Source organism: Camelus dromedarius, chromosome 10 (genome assembly GCF_036321535.1).
Source record: "Camelus dromedarius isolate mCamDro1 chromosome 10, mCamDro1.pat, whole genome shotgun sequence".
NCBI classification, from domain to species: Eukaryota; Metazoa; Chordata; class Mammalia; order Artiodactyla; family Camelidae; genus Camelus; species Camelus dromedarius.
In genome coordinates, this window is record NC_087445.1 from 41,539,360 (window position 1) to 41,558,716 (window position 19,357).

The 19,357-nt window shown below is 42.4% G+C and overlaps 1 protein-coding gene across 6 annotated transcripts in view; it reads right to left on the bottom strand.

The window, feature by feature from the left end:
* The window catches only part of PRUNE2 (prune homolog 2 with BCH domain), a 233,541-nt gene extending 226,394 nt beyond the window's left edge, over positions 1-7,147 (bottom strand). For all 6 annotated transcript variants that reach the window (XM_064490288.1, XM_064490286.1, XM_064490284.1 and 3 more), the window contains exon 1: positions 6,926-7,147. In XM_064490288.1, the coding sequence (XP_064346358.1) occupies positions 6,926-6,961 (36 nt within the window). In that variant the 5' untranslated portion in view covers positions 6,962-7,147. The remainder of the gene's footprint in view (positions 1-6,925) is intronic.
* Positions 7,148-19,357: the final 12,210 nt, after the last annotated feature.

The window sequence follows — 19,357 nt, forward strand, 5'->3', positions numbered from 1 at the left end:
TCCATTGACAGATGACTGGATAAAGAAGTTGTGATATATTTATACAATGGAATACTACTCAGCTATAAAAAAGAATAAAATAATGCCATTTGCTGCAACATGGACGTTGTCATTCTAAATGAATAAGCCAGAAAGAGAAAAAAAATCATATGATATTACTTATATGTGGAATCTAAAAAAAGACACAAATGAACTTATTTACAAAACAGAAATAGACTCACAGACATAGAAAACAAACTTAGGGTTACCGGGGGGAAGAGGATGGGAAGGGATAAATTGGGAGTTTGGGATTTGCAGATACGAATTGCTATATATAAAATGGATACACAACCAGTTTCTTCTGTATAGCACACGGAACTATACTCAGTATCTTGCAGTAACCCACTACGAAAAAGAATATATGTATGTATATGTATGACTGAAACATTATGCTGTACACCAGAAATTGACACAACATTGTAAACTAACTATACTTCAATTTAAAAAAGATGATGTGGCATGATTAATTGCCAAAAAAAAAAAAAACCCCACAAACAAAAACTGCTTACTAGGCTTCAGGCACTACACCAGTTTCTAGAGATACAGTGGTGAGCAAACCCATACAGAGACCCTGGTTCCTACTCTTGTTAATTGAACAAACATGCCCAATAGAGATAGAATGATAAGTGGAAATAAGGGATCTAAAAACATTACCAATAAACCTGACTTAGATTCATGAAATGAAGGAGGTTGGGTGGGAAGGGGTCATTCAGCAAAATTTCCCTTCTTCTCCACCTGATCTGAAGAAGAGGCAGGAGTCATTCAAGCCAAGCTGGGAGATGGGAGGCAGGAGAAGCCTGCCGAAGCTGGACAGCAGAATCCCAGGGTCAGGTTAAGAGTGTCATCTGCTCTCCTCAGATAATGGAAAGTGATGCTAAAGATTAAAGGGAGTGATGAGAGAGGTCTGAAAGATGCTTTCACAATGATCTCCCTGGGGGGAGTGGGAGAGTGGTTTGCAGGAGACAAACTGGTCAGCTGGCCATTGCAGTCAGCAGGATGACTTAGTGATGTCTGGGATATGGTGGCTGGGGAAGGGACAGAAGTAAAGGAATTTCCCAGTTGGAGAAACTGGATGAATAATAATGCCATTCACTGAGATAAGGAACTGCAGGAAAGGACCACCTTGAGGACAAATGGAGAGAAGCAGCCATGGTTCCAGGTTCTATGCTGAGGGCCAAAGATACATTATTTTGGCTTTATGACAAACCTGCAAAGTCAGTATCATTATCCCATTTTTCTGGATAAAAACCCAAGGCTGTATTATCAGCTTAGTTTTTCTAACTCTACCTTTCTGTGTCTGATTTTTCAGGGCAATCTAGTATCCAATTAGCCTCCCAAGAGATCTTAAGAAGAAAGATTACTTTTCCCTGGAAACCAAAGCCCAAAGCCACAGAGCTCAGGTAGAAATGGATGTGGAACATTGCCAGAGAGTTTGAGTAGGCTACTCTGGGACCCGTGGCAGGACAGCCATGTATGATTGTGCAGGTTGCAACCTGTACAAACCCATAGAATGCCAGTCATATCAAAGTCCATGTAAATGCTGCCTCCTGATTATACCAGCCCTGCCCCCATCCCAGTTTCTTTTTAAGAAGACTCCAAACTCCATGACTCTATCATAAACCCCAGGGCTCAAAACGAATCAGCGACTAAGGCAACACCATTCACTTTACCTGTCTGGTCCAGAATGTTCTTTCCTCCTTTTCAGCCTTCCTTCAGACTCAGCTATTCATCCCTCACCCTTTCCTCTGCTCACCTAGTACCCCAGGGAGGAGTGGACGTACGGGAAGAGTGACGCCTCCATCACCAGACCACTATCGCTTACGAGAGCTCTGAAGACTGGTACATCAAACCCAAAACATCTGCCCTATTACTAAACATCAAACCCATTACTATCTGCCCAAACAGATGCTACAGAGAAGCAAACAAGTTATACAAAAGCGGTCACCTTTTTACCTAGTTAACATAAAATTTTCCCCAAATTTCTGATTAAAAAGTGTCCTTGCTCACCTGATTACATCCTCCCAGATGCAAGGTGCTGTCTGAATGGCAGTGACCAATTGTTCACCTTTGAGGAAGACCAATCCACCCTGGGATTTATGCTGAAAAAGCCTGGTTCTTCCCCGCAGGCCCCGGGGCTGTGACAAACCACAGCCCTGGGTCTGAAAGCTTGGGCAGGGAGCGATGGAGCTTACTCCAGGACTAAAGCAACCAAGGGCTCTTTTCTCATCAGCCCCCAAGGGGGTGGAACCACAATCACAGAAGTGCTTTGGATTCCTGAGCTTCTTGCTTGGGAATGCTCTGGCACGTCTCAAGAGCACCAGCCCTCACTCACGATGGGGAGGGAGGCAATCCCGTGGTCTGTGATCTGAACAAGCTCAGCTTTCACAGTGAAACTGCTCTGCCAGCATCGCCATCATTACCAGTTCTCTCCACTGTGGCCCTTTAAGAAGATTCATTTTGCAGATGCTTTTTATTGATACACATGACCTTGTGCCTACAAAGGAAATCGGGAAGAACATATTTCTCCAATTTCCAAATCAAGATAATTACTCTGCAGACATGCTGCAGTGTTTTTCTTTCATTCTTTCTTTCTTATTTTAAACCCATCTCCTCTATCAACTCTAACGTGGTTGTTCCTTTAAGGTTCTGAATGGGCTTTCTTGTCCCTATGCCACATACCACAGAGTATAAGTTGACATTTAGGGTCACCCAGAATTTTTTTTACAGAAGTCCACACATTGACCAATTCCCACTGCAGAAATGAGCCCTTCGTCTGCAGCTGTCACTGCTCAAGTGGCAGACGCATTCCCCGGACTCTAGAGGTCATAGTGACCCTCTCCCCATCCTCCCCTTGAAAACGGCATTCCTGGGATACTGAAGTGCCCTGTACCCTTCAGCTGGCAGCGAACCTCCTGCCACACACACACACCCAATGCTGGCTCATGACCCACGTCAGAGCACGTGGGCGCAATGACACCCACCCCTCAGCAGCTGCTTGAATTACAACAGATCTTGGGGTCTGGCAGTGAGAGAGGCTCAGCAGCCAGTCTACCAAGTGTGGGGACTCTGGCTTCCTGCCAGCCAGAGTCCCAGGGGTCTGGTTTCTCATTTCCTTCATCTTCTTCTCCAAAGTTCATGGGAACTTGGACCACTTACTGCCATCATGAGGCTATCTTGGCCTCAATCCTTTTTTGAGCTGAACACTATGAAATTTGAAGGACATTTCTTAAATCACAGCCTAGGGCTGGAAGCCCTCATTCCCTCCCCATCTTCAACTTCCCTTAAAATGGAGAGAGTATAGCTAAGAATGACTAAGACACCATCATAGAAATGGCATAATTAAAAATGGAAAGCATGGCTAAAATGTAAGGGTGGACCTGGAACTATAAGATTTGATGTCTGTGCCTATTCCAGCTCAGAAAGTGCAGGTGGGAAAAAATCCAGGTGGGCACTGGCAGGAGAAAAAGGAAATGTGTTTTCACTCTCATTTCGAGCTCTAGCAGTGAGCAGTCAGATCAGAAACATAGCTGGGTTCTCGCATGGGTTAGTGGGGAGACCCGGGTAACAAGCATCATCCTCTGATTACCAGCTCTGCCGCCTTGGGCGGGGGTCTTGCTCTCATAGTGCTTACTCTGCTATCTTGATTGTCTTAACAATAATTGGGTTAGTTCCCTGTTTGTCAGGAAGGCACCATTTCTGGAGACTGTGCTTGGAAGGAGTGATTACTTCCTTTGTTTTCCTCCACCTGCAGCTAAGGTGTTTTACAGAGTTGCTCCAGGCAACCAGCCTGCCCTAACCAGGCAGGAGACAGGCCCCCTTGAGAAGCATTTGAGCTCCAGGAGGGGTCAATCCCTCTGAGGCCACACTTGAGGGTTACTTTTGCCATTTCTTTTTCTTTTTCTTTTTTTTTTTGATAGATCCTGCCTCAGGTTTATTTGTACAAACAGCACAGGTGGATATGAGCCCCATGCAGACAGCAGCCCAGGGATCATATCAGTGCTTCTATCCTCACATCAGTAGATGAAACCCTCTACTCTGGAGGCTCTGTGGGGGCCTGGGCGCCTTTGGGAGACTGAGTCTGAGCCTGAGCCTGAGCCTGAGCCGGTGCTGCAGCTGAAGCTGCAGCCTTGGTCTGAGCCTTGTGCTTACTTTTGCCATTTCTGATAAATATCACGTATTATCGGAAATAAAGGGTGGGTATTGGAAGAGGGAGATTTAAGGAAAAGAGGGATGGGATTATGTAAGTGAATCTGCCTCAGTTTAAGGACTAGCAGAACTGGGGTGAAAAACAGAATTAAGAGACTCTCCCAATTTCAATAGAAATAAGCTCCAAACTACCTGATTAAAAATGAGAAACATTCCTTCTTCTTCAAGGATTTCTGTTCAACCCAAGGGTCCTAGCCTGGAAAGCAGAGCTGCTTCTCGCAATGACAGATGAATAATAAATGTTCCCAGTTGGAAGAAAGGGCATACAAACAATTTCTCCAAGGTTTTGATTATTGGAGATTTCATCTATGTCTAATAGCAATTCTATTTCACAATTGCAGATTCCCTTGATCTATTGAAATTAGCTAGCTCCAGTGATGACGATGTTATGTTAAGACTTTGGAAGGGACATTGGTTGTTTCAAACCATTAAAAGAAATATCTCATAGCTACACGATATCAAAGCAAGAAGTCAAGTAGGTAGGAAAAAACCTGCACATTAGCCTTTTTTTAGGTATCATATAGATAAATCTATATCAACTTCTCATGGAAAACGTCTTCAACATAACACCTAAATTCTATCTAATTCTGGTATAATAAAACTTAAGTGAAAATTAGCATGATAATTTTTTCTCCCTAAAATGTTTTCAAGAAAATTAACCTAATTTTTAAAAATCCTACCATTTTATTATGAACGCACATCTCACAAATGAAAGCCATAATTATTAACTTAATTTTTCTTCATTGTTCCTCTAAAACAGAAGGTTTATCTACTACTGTAGTTGAAAGCTGCATATTATGTAAAATTTTTATTTACCTAGAAAATGTAATTTGTCAGGGGAAATGTGACCAAAACACCTTGGCTGAATATGAAAGGCTAATTGTGATCTCTAACAAGAAATCTATTGCAAGAAAAAACGAAATTAGCAGTAACTGTTCTTCTGGCTAAAGTAGGAAACTAGGAACCGTATTTCAAACAACCATTTCTTTTTCTTGTCATTTTTCTAAATGATGTAGCGCAATTGCTCATCTAATGAAGGGACTCGTAAATAAACTTACATATTACTTTCAGCCAATTATCCCCAAATAGGGATTTTTTTTTCATCCAAGCAATTGCTCTTCAGAAATGAGACAAGCCTCTTGCTCACATCAGATCCCACGATCTAAATGTTTATTTTTAAAAATAAATGTTGTGGGAGTGGAGCACAGGTGCAGTCTAAAACTGCACGATCGTAGACCATCATTTACTTTCATCCACAAAAAAATAAGTAAGTCGTCAAACTTGACCTTCTTTGACCATTTCTCACTCACTGTTAGATAAACAATAAAGAGCATACTAACATTATCAGAAATGCGAGTGATTTCTGCAGTCAGTTTTTTCCTTTGTGTTCTCAAGTGAACCTGTAAGGGTCCAGCAAAAAGCACAGAAATGATCACAAACCTTGATTCTGAAATCCCCACAGTCTATCAGTTCTCTGAGAGGCTTAAGGTAGAAAACACAGTACTTATAACAGCATTAATCAACTTTAATGGTCTTTTTAAAGATACTTACAGTTAAACCTTTGTAAGAATGACACTTCGGTCTTCACTCTCTTTGTTGTGCAAGGGTAAATGAGTTACAGTAATGACCCTGCAAATATCTTGCCTTGTGATTAAGACGTCACCTTAATGCAGACTTTATATTTTGGCTTCTATGCAAGGTTTAAAGGTTAAAGGAAACATAAATTATGCATTTCCTCCTACGCCAGGCCTGTAAAAGGTGCTTTCACTGCTCATTAAAGATATTGCTTCCAAATGGGCAAAAGCTTTCTTTTAAAGTGCGAAAACAGAAACATTTCCATTACGTTCATTACTGCTATGCTGGAGAGTCAGAACAATTTGGAATTAGGAAACTGTTAGAATCAGTTGTTCCAGAACGTGTAGCATCCATCAATACACACAGTAAAACTACCCTTCACTCTTTGGACAGCGGTACAGTTAAACAGAGCGGGTCAAAATGCTGGTCTCCTCCCGGGAGAACGATAGTCTGGCAAACCCCACATCATCAGCAACAGTTGGGGTTTCCCCCTTCTACCTCTGCCCCTAGTTACAGATCTGAACAGGGACCAGAGAAGCACTATTCACACTGGAACACCCGCCTCCCCGCACTGGAGCAAGCTCCGTGTGAGGGATGCTTGGATTAACTGCGCACTCGCACACCTTCCTCTTAGTTGGCACCCTGACTTCCTCCCTTACGTTTTGCCACCCCTCAGGCTAAAGTACAGTTTCCTTTCCTTTTACACTTAGGCGTACTGCATCTGCAGAAGGCTGGACTCCTTTGCTCAAGGAATACCACACCCATTTATTCTCTAGCCTTCAGAAGCAAATTGCAGATTTGGCTGCGTCTGCCTCTCTCCAACCTCAAGCCAAAAGGACCAAAGCTGGACACACAACACCCAACTTCAGCCAGGTTACGACCTCCCGCAGCCCGACGCTTTGGCTGTAGGGGAAGATTATGGAGACAGAAGGCCTGCTGTAAGCACCAGAGTTCCAGAGATTCTTTTCAGGGCACAGCCCGCACACCCTGACAACAAAGTGGCAAAGTTGTTTCTTCCTCCTCTGCGGCAGTGTCCTTTCCTTTCCATCAGCACCCGCGTGCGCGCGCACACACACACGCACACAGCCTTGCTCCCTCAACTTACCAGTTTAGACTTGGCGCGTTGCAAAAATTCTTCCATGTCGTTGAGAGAGGTTTGAACCAGAACTACCCGAAGGACATGGAGCACTATCTGCTCCGGGGCTAGAGGAGCCGGGTCCCCAGAAAGTGGCCGGCCCCGACGCAGCGACCAGCTGCTCCCTCCTACCGCTCCGAGGCGGCTGAGGTTGTGGCTGCGCCCTCGGCTGTCGCCTCCCAGGGCTCCCAGCCCCACCCCGCGCCCCGCCGCCGGCTCCGGGCTCCCGACTCTGCCCTAATAAGGAAAGTGGGTGTGACGCCCGGGAGCCCCAGGACGCGCCCCGCGCGCTGGCTGGCACGCGCCTGCGGGGCCGTGGGTGTTGGCGGATGGCGAGGGGCTCCTCCGCCAATCGCAGGGCCCCGCTGCGGCCTCCTGACATGGCGCGCCGAAAGATGCTGCAACCATGGACAGCGCCCAGAAGTGCGAGTCAAGTGCAAGGGGCTGCTGCAGAGGGAGGCTCTGCCGCAGGCAGCGCCACTGTCCGCCAGGGGAGAGGGGGAGAGGGGAAAGAGGCCCCTTGAGAGCGCCCCCTCCTCGGCCAGCACCTCCCTGGCTGGCTGGCAGGTTACAGAGAGCTTCAGCGGTCACTTAATGAGCTGGCGCTGCTAGCCTGGCCAGGGGATGCACTCAGCTAGATTGGGGGGTGGAGGAGGTTACTGCTGAGCTAAAAGCAGGACGACCTTGATGGAAAATAATCGGAAGAGCAGGCTGAGAGGTTGTGCTAGGCTGCATCTTTCCTCCATACCCTCAACACATACCTGCCCTGCAAGGGACCTCTGCAGTTCGCCCCAAGTGGGTGACCTTATGTTGGCCCTGGGGCTATACACACATCCTCTGCAGTCCCCATCCACCTGGACATGTATGCTCAGGAACAGCGAGGGCGATGGATCCTTCCTACTGTGTAAGGGTCTGTGTTCTTACAAGATCCTCAGGTCATTTCTATGTACGTTTAAGTTTAAGAAGTAATGCAATAAATACTTGAATTTATAGCTATGAACCTTATTTTAAGCCATGGAGTTTTGTTGTGTGTACTCTCTAGCCTTATCAAGGCTCCTGATATCACTGCAGGCTCTCTCCCACATCTGAGTCTTGGCACATCTGCCTGTAACACACCTCCTGCCCTCTCACCAGCCCCACTGCTGGCTAACTCATGCTTCTGCTATCAGCTTACAGAAGTGATCTCAAACCCGAGTGCATATTAAAATCACATTACAATCACCCAGGGCTTCAAAAATACTGCTTCCCAGGCTCTATTCCAGACCAGTTGAATCAGTAGCTCTAAGGGTGGGGCCCCAGCATCGGCATGGTGTAAAAGTGCTTCTAAAGTACTGTGATTCTAGTGTGCAGACCAGGTATGATCCTCCGGTTCTCAAGCCTTAGCATGTATCTGGACCACTCAGAGAGCTACTGAAATACAGATTTTTGTGCCTCCCCCGAAGAATCTCAGGATTAACAGATTGGGCTTAATGGGCCTGATCTGTTTATTCTTAACAGTCTCCCAGGGTTTGCTGATCTGCTTAAAAGTTACCTTCCTCCAGGAAGCCTCCCCTGACCCTACTCCTCCCTTAGTAACCAATATTTTCTACTTTAGTATAAATTGCCTGACTATTTGTGTTCTCTACCAGGCTGTGAGTTCCATGAGAACAAAGACTTTGATGATCTCATTCTTCAGTATATCCCTAACACAGTTCAGGTCATATATAAGTCTTTAAATATAAAATATAAATATACTTTGATGAACAAATGTACATATGGAAAGCTTTTTGCTCATTCTGTGTGTGTGATTATCCAATTGATTTTTATTCAGAGACCTAATAAAAAGGAATCAGTGGAAGGGGGGAGGGTGTGGCTCAAGTGGTAGAGCACATGCTTAGCATGCACAGGGTCCTGGGTTCAATTCCCAGTACCTCCTCTAAAAATAAGTAAATAAGCAAACCAAATTACCTCTCCCCAAAAGAAATCAGTGGAGTCTACAGGTCTGACTAAGAGAGAGAGACAGGGATATTAAGCTCCGATTTACATTCAGGTGTTGAATGGAAGCTGCAGATTCTATCTGCTGTCTTCGCTGACTTAAGTAATTTAAAACCGTCCAGGTAAAACAAATGTCTTGTCAGTCTTTAAATCTGTGAAGTTGATCACAATTCAAGTAACATTACTGAGAAAAATTCCCAAGAATTCATTGCCTCTGACTCCATTGGGGAATTTAGTGATTTGTGTTTTTTTTTTTTTATTTTAAACTTTCTGGGTGGGCATTACACAGCCTTGATTCCTCTTAAATTTTTCCTCTGATGGACTCAAATTCCAACATCTATCTCCCTGTGTTTTTCTCCACTAACACTGTCCCAGCAAAAGTTAATAAAAATGTACCTCTTCCAGGAAGACTTCTTGTACTAGTTTCCTGAGGCTGCTTAACACATTACCACAAATTCAGGGGCTTTAAAGTAACATGAACTTATTATCTTACGGTTCTATAGGTCAGAAGTTCAACACAGGTCTCATCACGCTTAAGTCAAGGCGTCAACAGGGCTGCATTCCTTTCTGGAGGCTCTAGGGGAATATCCTCTTCCCCCCCCCCCCCCATCTCCAGCTTCTAGAAGCAGCCCACATTCATTGATTCATGGTTGCCTTCCTCTATCTTCAAAACCAATGATGTTGCATCCCTCTGGCTATTCTTCCCTCGCCACATCTCCCTCTGACTCTCTTCTTCTGCTTTTCCCTTCCACTTTTTTCCCATCGGACCTACTTGGATAATAAATCCAGGATAATCTCCCCATGTTAAGATCAGTTGATTAGCAATTTTAATTCCCCTTTGCCATGTAAAAACATATTCACAGGTTCTGAGGACCAGGATGTGGACATCTTTGAGAAGCCATGATTCTACACACCATACAACCCATTCCCCAAATTATTTGGTGATTGTCAGCTTCTGATCCTCAGTTTCTTATCACTCCATAGCAGCCAGAGATCTAGGGTCTTTAAAGTAGAAATCATCAACCCTTGGATGCACAATGGAACCCTCTGAGGGGCTCTGAAAAATGCTGATGCTCCAGCCCATCTCCAGAAGTGCTGAACTGAGTGGTCTTGAAAGTGACCTGGGCATCAATATTTTTTTAAAAAGTTCATCAGGTAATTCTCTGTGTAGTCAGAGCTGGGAACCACTGCTGATGTGAGATAAATTTGAATTCCCTTAGACACCTAGGTACAAAATCTGGAGTTCGCTTTGAGTTATAACTTTCTCTTACCCCTTGTGGCCAAACAGTTCCCAAGTTCAGTGTCTTCAACCTCTGAAAATTCCTCGCCTAACTTCCTCCCTTTCTATTCCAAGTGCTATTTCTGTAATTCAAGTATCAGATCGAAGTCTAAAGCCCATTCCCCTTCTCTCTAGGGTCCTTTGCAGTTGTCTGTAGAACAATCCCATTTCCTCTACTCTATTCTTTTTCACTCTAAGGTTTCCTGACTTCTAGACTCCTCTCATTTGAGACCCATACCTGAGCACTCTTCATTTTGAAATGAATTATTTGAGTAGATGAGTAGAATGGCTGTTAAGGGCATATTTTTCATATGTTGAAGCTTTAACCCCCCAGTGCAATGGTATTAAGAGGTGGAGCCTTTGGGAGGCAAACAGGTATAGTTGAGATCATGAGAGAAGAGCCTCCTTCATGGGATTAGTGTCCTTACAAGAGGAGGAAGAGACCAGAGTGCTCTCTCTTGCTCTCACTCTCTTTTTCACTCTCTCTCTCTACCATGTGAGGACACAGCGAGAAGTGATTACCTGCAAGCCAAGAAGAGGGCTCTCACCAGAAGACAAATGAAATCACACCCTGATATTGGACTTCCCAGCCTTCAGAACTGTGAAAAATGACCATCTGTTGTTCTAGCTGCCGAATTTACGGCGTTTTGTTACAGTAGCACGAGCAGACTAATACAGTGGTAGTGCAGGGAAAGGAAGACTTTAAGGACCACCGAGTCCCATCCCCTTATTTTACTGGGCAGGAAGCCAAGGCCCAGAGTAATTCAATATCCTGCTTGGGCTAACAGAGCTGCTTAGAAACAGAGCCAGGACTGGAACTCAGCTCTCTGTCACTCATTCTTTCAACACTTATGGATCATTGACCATGCTCAGGTAGACATTAGGCCCAACCCAAGATGTATAAGGCAAGATCCCTGCCCTCAAGGGGCTGGCTCATGGTTTAGTCACTATAGGACAAAGAGATAAATACAGAGATCAAGAAACACATCTGGTATTGTACTAATTGAAATGTGATATGGTGCAGTGACTACAGTCTGTACCTCATCCTTGCCATGGCAGATTAAACATGGCTGCAAATTCTCCGACACTCCTCCCAATCAGAGGCTGGGCCTCTGTTCCTTCTCCTTGAATCTAGGTGAGCTCATGACTCTCTGAGTCATAAAATACAGCAGAAGTGACACCACAACAGTTTCTAGGACCCAGCCTTAAGAGACTGACAGCTTCTTTTTCTTGTCTTTTGGAATACACACTCTTGGAACCTAGCTGTCATTTTATGAGGAAGCTCAAGCAGCCACATGGCGAAGCCCACATGGAGATCTGAGGACCCTGGCTAAAAGCCCAGTTTCCAGCCATGTGGCCAACCACCTTGGAAACAGATTCTATAGCCCCAGGGAGCTGCCCAGCCGATGCCACATGGAACGGAGTTAAGCTCTCTCTGCTGAGCCCTGCCCAAATTCCTGACCCACAGAATTACGAAATATAGTAAAATGATTGTTATTCCAAGCCATAAATTTTGGGGATAATGTGTTATGCAGAAATAGAATCTGATATGGTACTAATTGAAATGTAATATGGTGAACCATAAGCTCGGTCACTGCCTCATTTACAGCATAAGTAACTTTGGGCAAGTTATCCTTTCTAAGATTCAGTGCCTTCATCTATAAAATAGATATAAAATGGGACTGTTATGAAAGTTAAATGCAATAATAGATGCACAGTGCCCAATTCCTGGCCTGTAGCTGCCATCAGTTATTACAAAGGGTCTGCCAAGAAGAGGAGAAACTTAATGCACTAGCTTGAAGTGGAGACAAGGGTGAAGAGAATCCAACAAGAGGGGTCCACTGTGGTTGGATCAGCTATCACTAAAAATGTGAAATTATTATATAATATAAATACAATGTGTTTATTATTTATTTATATTTATATAAATTGCATTATATACTATATATTTATATAAATATAATATAATAGATTGTATTATAATTTGTGTCTATCCTACATTAAGCAACACCTTCTAAAGGTTGCACGCCTTTGGAAGCCTGGGCTTCGTACAGTGAGACGTCTGTTTCAGAGAAATGCACTGCAGATGCTCCAAGTAGTGATGCTTCTCTGCAATGACACATCTGCCTGCACAACTCCTTGGTGGCATGCGAGGTCCTTACAGCACGATCTGTGTGTTTTATATTCTCACATTACCATTTCCCACCCCACAGAGCCCTGGGTCTTCCCGTCACAGGCTCTCACGGCAGCTCGGCATCCACCTCGAGGGGCTCTCATTGCAGTCAGTGCCCCAGTGAGGGCATCTGAAGGTTTCTGTGTGCTTTTGGCCAAGTTCATTGAGCTCTCTGATCATGAATCTCCTCATCTGTGAGATGGGGGAAATAATACCTGCCCTGGTTACTCCACAGGACTGTTGTAAAAAGTCAAACGCTAACATCCCTTTGGATATTGGAAAATGTTAATGATGGAAGGGAAAATAACGAGGAAATCTTTTTGTTTGGCTTAAAAAAAAAAAAAAAACTGACAAACGCCATCCTTTTAAAAACAGGATGTAGCTGGAATGGCAGCTGCTGACTCACTATTTGGGCACATTCCCCTGATAGCTTCCTTACTGACCAACCACACTTCCGACAGATGCGGTCTCAGTGCGGATGTGTTATGTTTGCTGCTTTTAAATTACTCCATGTGACAAAAGATGTTCAAGAAACTGTGCCTCCCACTTTGACAAGATTTAAAAGCATTTCAAGCCTGTTTCAAGGACGAGAGACTGAAGAAGGATGGATATACATTAACTGGTTAATTAATATGTGTTAAATGCTGCCTCTCATTTAGCTTTTAAGCAACTGTAAAATGCCTGCTTTTCACTCTATGGATGATCTAATGATACCCACGTGGGAAAATAATATCAAAAGGAATTGACTTTCTTTCTTATTTATTTTGGTAGGGATATCTACATTTTTTAAGGTAGGCTTTGCAAGGCTTTTTTTTTTTTTTTTTTTTAAAGGAGCCTATAAAGCCAGAGTCCTCTCTGAGCTTCTGTTAAGGAAGAAGTGGGGTTACTGGAATCCTCAGTGACTGTAGTAGCGAGTGGCAGGATCCAGGTCTCTTGGGAGAACGTCCTGAGAGTCAAACGTCTGGGCTTTGAATAGGGTACATACCACTTGCGTCATTTCTGGGAACTGCAGACATCTTGTAGAACAATGAATTTAATTTAAAAGGACAGCAGAGGAGAGGGAAAGTACTCTGGCTCTGTGAGTCATCAGGATAATGAGGCAGTGGCCGAGCTTTTGGGTCTATAGCCTGATGAAAGACGAGGGGTGATGGTCTTCATGTCTCTGTTTCTTCTCAGACTACACTGTTCAGGGCAGGTGGTTCAACTTGCCTGCAGAAAGATATCTCAATTCCCTTCAAAACAATACTGCATGTTTCAGAGTTACAATGTAAATTTTAATTTATGGTCCTATCATGAATTTCTGTTGGGAAAGTATTTGGCAAGGAGAGTTTACATTAACCATTCCAAGTCTTGAGAGTCTACCTACACGATCTCTTATGCTTGCAAAAACTCTACAAAGTCCAGAACAACAGAGATTACAATGGATCCTATTTTAGTGGTAGCAAAACTGAGGCCCACACTGTTTATCAACACATCCAAAGATTGAAATCCAGACACTGAATTTAAAAATTCCAAAACTTATTGTACATAGGGAATATAAAAAATTAAATAAATAAGAGCTAAAAAATTTCAACCCCTTTTCATTAAAAAGGTCAATGTTTATGAGCATGAAGTATCACTTTAATCATATATTAATAGCATTTAGTCCTCATTACAAATGTCTAAAACTATTATGTCCATTTTAAAGATGTGCAGACAGAGGTACAAAGATACAATTTGGCTAAAATTATCCAAGTAAAAAGTAAAATTATCTCCCCTCCCCCGTAAAATCCTGGTCAAACCAGGATTCCAACTCAGATGACAATGTCCAGAGCCCAAGTATTGAGCTGGTGCACATCACCGGCTACTCACTGCTGCACACCTGACAAAACCAACATGGAGCCCGGAGGAGAAACAAGTACTCGCTCTGCTACTCTTTCAATTGCTCTTCCACCAGACTTAAGAGTGAATTAGTCACTAACTGACAAGAGGTTAATCTCCAGAACATACAAACAGCTCATACAACTCAGTAACAAAAAAACAAACAACCCAATCCAAAAATGGGCAGAAGATCTAAACAGACATTTCTCAAATGAAGACATACAGATGGCCAAGAGGCAAGCAAAAAATACTCATTATTGCTAATTATCAGAGGAATGCAGAGAAATGCAAATCAGAACTACAATGAGGTATCACCTCACACCAACCAGAATGACCATTGTTAAAAAGTCCACAAACAATAAATGCTGGAGAGAGTGTGGAGAAAAAAGAATCCTCCTATACTGTTGGTGGGAATGTAGTTTGGTGCAGCCATTATGGAAAACTGTATGGAGATTCCTTAAAAAACTAAAAACAGACTTTCCATATGATCCAGCAATCCTACTCCTGAGCATATATCTGGAGGGAACTCTAATTCAAAAAGATACATGCAGTGCAACATGAGATACTTCAATGTTCATAGCAGCACAATTTACGATAGCCAAGACAAGGTAGCAATCTAAATGTCCATCAACAGATGACTAGATAAAGAAGTTGTGCTATACTTATACAATGGAATACTACTCAGCCATAAAAAGGATGAAATAATGCCATTTGCAGCAACACATATGGACCTATAGATTATCATACTAAGTGAAGCAAGTCAGAAAGAAAAAGACAAATATCATATATCACTTACATATGAATTCAAAAAAAAGAACACAAATGAACTTATCAACGGAACAGAAATAGACTCTCAGACATAGAAAACAAACTTATGATTACATAGAAAACAAACTTATAGTTACAGACACAGAAAACAAACTTATGGTTATTGGAAGGGGGTGGGGAGAGATATATTGGGGGTTTGGGATTTGCAGATATTAACTGCTACATATAAAATAGGTTAAAAAAACAAGGTCTTACTGGATAGCACAGGGAACTATATTCAATATCTTGTAATAACTTATATTGAAACAGAATATGAAAAGGAATGTGTATATATGTAAACATAACTGAATCACTATGCTGTACAACAGAAACTAACACAGCATTGTATACTTCAATTAAAAGATAAAAAAAAGAATGAGTGAGTTCCACTCTTAACCTACCCAATACTAATTGACCACTTAGTTCTCACACCTGCTCTTTGCAGATACACTAGAAAATTCACCAGAAGGAAAGAGGTGAGTGTTGCAAAAGCTTGCGGATCATAAGTCATTAAAAATTCCTGCCATTAATTATGGCTTGCCTAAATGGTGGCTCCCTTCCCACCACATACTCCTTAACCCAGCCCTCATCCTCAACCCCTACCTCTCCTCGATTAAGTGGAAAACACTATGTACTGATGGCCAAAGGCTTGAGTCCTCTGGATAGTGATTTTAGCATCTCTAGGTCTTTGTTTCCTAGGAAAAATGAGAGACTTGAGTGGATATTTCCAACTTTAAAATTCTGTAGTTATAAAACTAAATCATACAATCATTATATGTCCATTAGGAATATGAAAAAATATGAGGAAAAGCTAAATCTTACTTACAGTAAAAAGCCTTTGAATATTTTTGTAGCTTTATATGTTTGTGTAGAACTCAAAGGGATTATGTTAAAATGGCATAAAAATGCTTACCTGAAAAAAAAAATGTGTCTTAAAGAGCATCAACTTTACAGATCAGTAATTAAGAGATGGAAACGAACAAACCTGGAAAAAGAAAAATTAACTAGCAGGGTTTGTTAAAGGTATCTGGTTTCTTACGTTTCAAATGCCCATATCATCAGAAGAATTAACTATTCATGACAGGGGACCTGAAAAAAGACTTAAAGTCAAGTTAAAGGATGCTGCTAAATTGTTATTTAATAAAGTTTATTGATCTTTCATCTTACACAGTGATGTTTCACTCAGATAAAAAAAATCCAGTGTTCAATGGGTTTCCAGAAATACTATATAGAAAGTAGAAAAATTAAAACTGATATTTTTAAAAAGTTCAACAAGCTGCTGATTTAAATGAGGGCAAAAAGTTATCCACTCTGCACTTTCCTACTCTAAGTCTCTGTCTCATAGGACCACTGGAGTTCCACAAGGAAAGGAAGAAGAAAACTCAGTTCCATTGACATGGAGCCATAGTGTCCAGCTGCGGCACTGGACTTCTCGGCTGCATTTTCTTCAGCCTGCGCACCATGGCAAAGGACTTGCTTCTCAGCAAACATCTCTATCAAGCTCTCCTTCACCCACACCCCAGGCTGCACAACTTGCAATTAAGCATCCTTGGGAAATGCTGCCGTCCAAGTGCTCTGTCTCCTCTCAAGGATTCATGGTAATATTCCACTGCACTTTGCTCAAAAACTGAAGTCAGGAATCCTATCTTTTCTGGATTCTGGATTCCTTCTCCCATGCCCCCACCCCTAACACCTTACTTCCTGTGAATGACGGGGAAAAAAATTCTAAAAACAATTTTAGAATGTGGAGTCAGCAGCTGGGGAAAGCCTGCTCTTACTGTCACTTTGAAACAGAAATAAGAAACTAATTTGGTCATTTGCTCATTTAACAATGAAGTGATACAGATCCATTTTCCCCAAACAGTGTAGTTAGATGAAAAAAATTTATTTATGGGCATAACACAAGAGGAAAGTCATTGCTTTTTTTTGGAAAATGTCATGGAAATCACCAAAATCAATCACTTGGCAGCTTTGGAGGATGGCAAGTGTTTTATATTAAATGCTGTGTCATCTGCCAAATGCCGACTTAAAGTCATTAGTCTCCATGTCTCCTTCCTCCTGTGGAACTGTAAGGTTCCAGGGGACAGGGTTTTGGTCTCACTCCTCTCTGTGTCTCCCCTCTGCATCTAACACAGTCAGTGCCCTTTCTATAGCAGGTCCTCAAATAACTACCATAATAGTTATTGATCAATTTCTCTCTAACTGAAACTTTAAAGAAGAGAGCTCACTAACCAGGTAGAAATAGGAAGAAATGGAGGTCCTTTGAAATATTTTATTAGGTTCTGTAAAGGGAATAAAATGGTGGTTTTCAATTTTATTCTAAGACAATATCCTCCAGAACACTGACTCAGCATAGATCTGAAAATATGATGGATAGAGAAACATAAATCACTCAAGAATAGAGTCACTAAAAACAGAATTACTACTGGGCCATAGGTGTAAAGAAAGCAGGAAGACACAAAGATACTTTTAAATAATCTCAAATATACATCTGTTAATTGCTATTTCAATTCCTCAAATATTTGCATATGCAAATATGCCCATTCAACACTGAATAATTAAAATTGAGGCAGATACTTGAACTTTGCACACAGCAGAAGCAGCCTGGAGAGAGAAAACTGACTGAGGGAGGAGGAGGCAGGAAACTTGGATTCCTTTTTTTTGTAATAAGGAAGCCTAGTAACCCAGAGACCCTGGGAGCTCTGGAACAATTCCAAATGAGAAAAAGACACCTCGAAGGAGGGGAAAGGAATCAAGGGTCGGTTTGGTCTTCACACACACATCCATGGTAAATCCCTGTGTGTAGGGATAATGTTTATTACAATCCTATTGTGTTTCGGACACTATTCTAGGCACTGGAGACACATACAGGCATGTGGTCTGGTGGAGATGTCAGCTGGAGAAAGACAGACAGTAAGCAATTCAATAAATAATCAATTCAAAATATCAGAGGGTAGTGGAAGGTATGAATAAAAATCAGAATGACATGATAATGACTGGGGGAGGGTCAGATCTACTCAAGACTAAGTAGTCAAGGAGTAGCCAAAGAGTTTCTACCGAGATGAGAGTGACAAGAAGCCTGCCATGTAAAGACAGAGGAAGGGCACTCCAGGCAAAGGGAACATGAGCGCAAATGTTCTAACTGATGGCGGGCCAGCACGGCTGCAACGCCCAGCACCAGTAGAGAGGCAAGAGTTGTGCTCAGATAGAGAGGCAGGGCTATGTCTTTAGGATCCTCGAGGGCAAGGTAGCATGTTAAGAGTTTTATGGCAGATAGAACAATGGTGGGAAACCATCAGGGGAGTAACATGACTGCAGGTGTGTTTTTATAAAGATCACTCTAACTGCTGTGTGGAGCGTAATCCCGATGTGCAGGGAGGAAGACTCACAGACCTATTAGTGGGCTAGCCTGTCATCTACACAAAAGATGGTGATGGCTTAGACCAAGGGATGTAGCAATGGAGAAGGAGAAGAGGACTACCACCACCACCACCACCACCACCACCATCACAACAACAACAATAATATATTTTGAAGGTAAAGCCAACATGGAAGTAAAATAAGTTCAAAATCCATTAATTGACTAAGTTCTCCCAATGCTATACTATGGCATTAGTAATGCTAAAATATATTGTACTAATGGGGCATAGTCCAGCCGTGTGAAACTTACCACCAGTCAGAGTAATAACTCCTAATTTCAAAAAATGGAAACTACAGAAAGAGACCAAAAAGATCAAATCAAAATGATCCAGTGTAGCAGACACTGGAAACTTCTTGACAGTCTACTATTTGAACATTCTTCCTTTATTTGGGGAATTCTTCCAAAACCAATTTCCTCATGGAAAGTAGACCCCTGGTCTGTAGTTGCCACTGAAAACTGTCCTTGTGGTAGTGTGGGTTTGTCAGTTATTATCCCAATGCCTTTAGAGCTTTCATCCATGTGATCTGATTCCACACTGACCAGGCAGCCTTTGATTATGATTTGTCTCTACACAGAGGTCTGTTACATAGAAAAGAGGACCAGCATGGCTTTGATTGCCTAATATGGGCCAGCATTGTGATAGGAACCTGAAAATGTACTACTTTACTTCACTTAATCCTCAAACCATCTTTACCAAGTTGGTATTATCGGCTTTATTTTATAAATTAAGAGAGAGGGGGAAAAAAGAGGATCAGAGAGTTAGGGAAGGGTAACTTGTCCAAGATCACACAGCTAAGAAGTAGCAAAATCAGACTACTGAGTTCAAATCCCACCTAATCCCAGAATTTCCTGTGTTGGTTTGGTTTGTGATTTGTGGATTGGACTGGG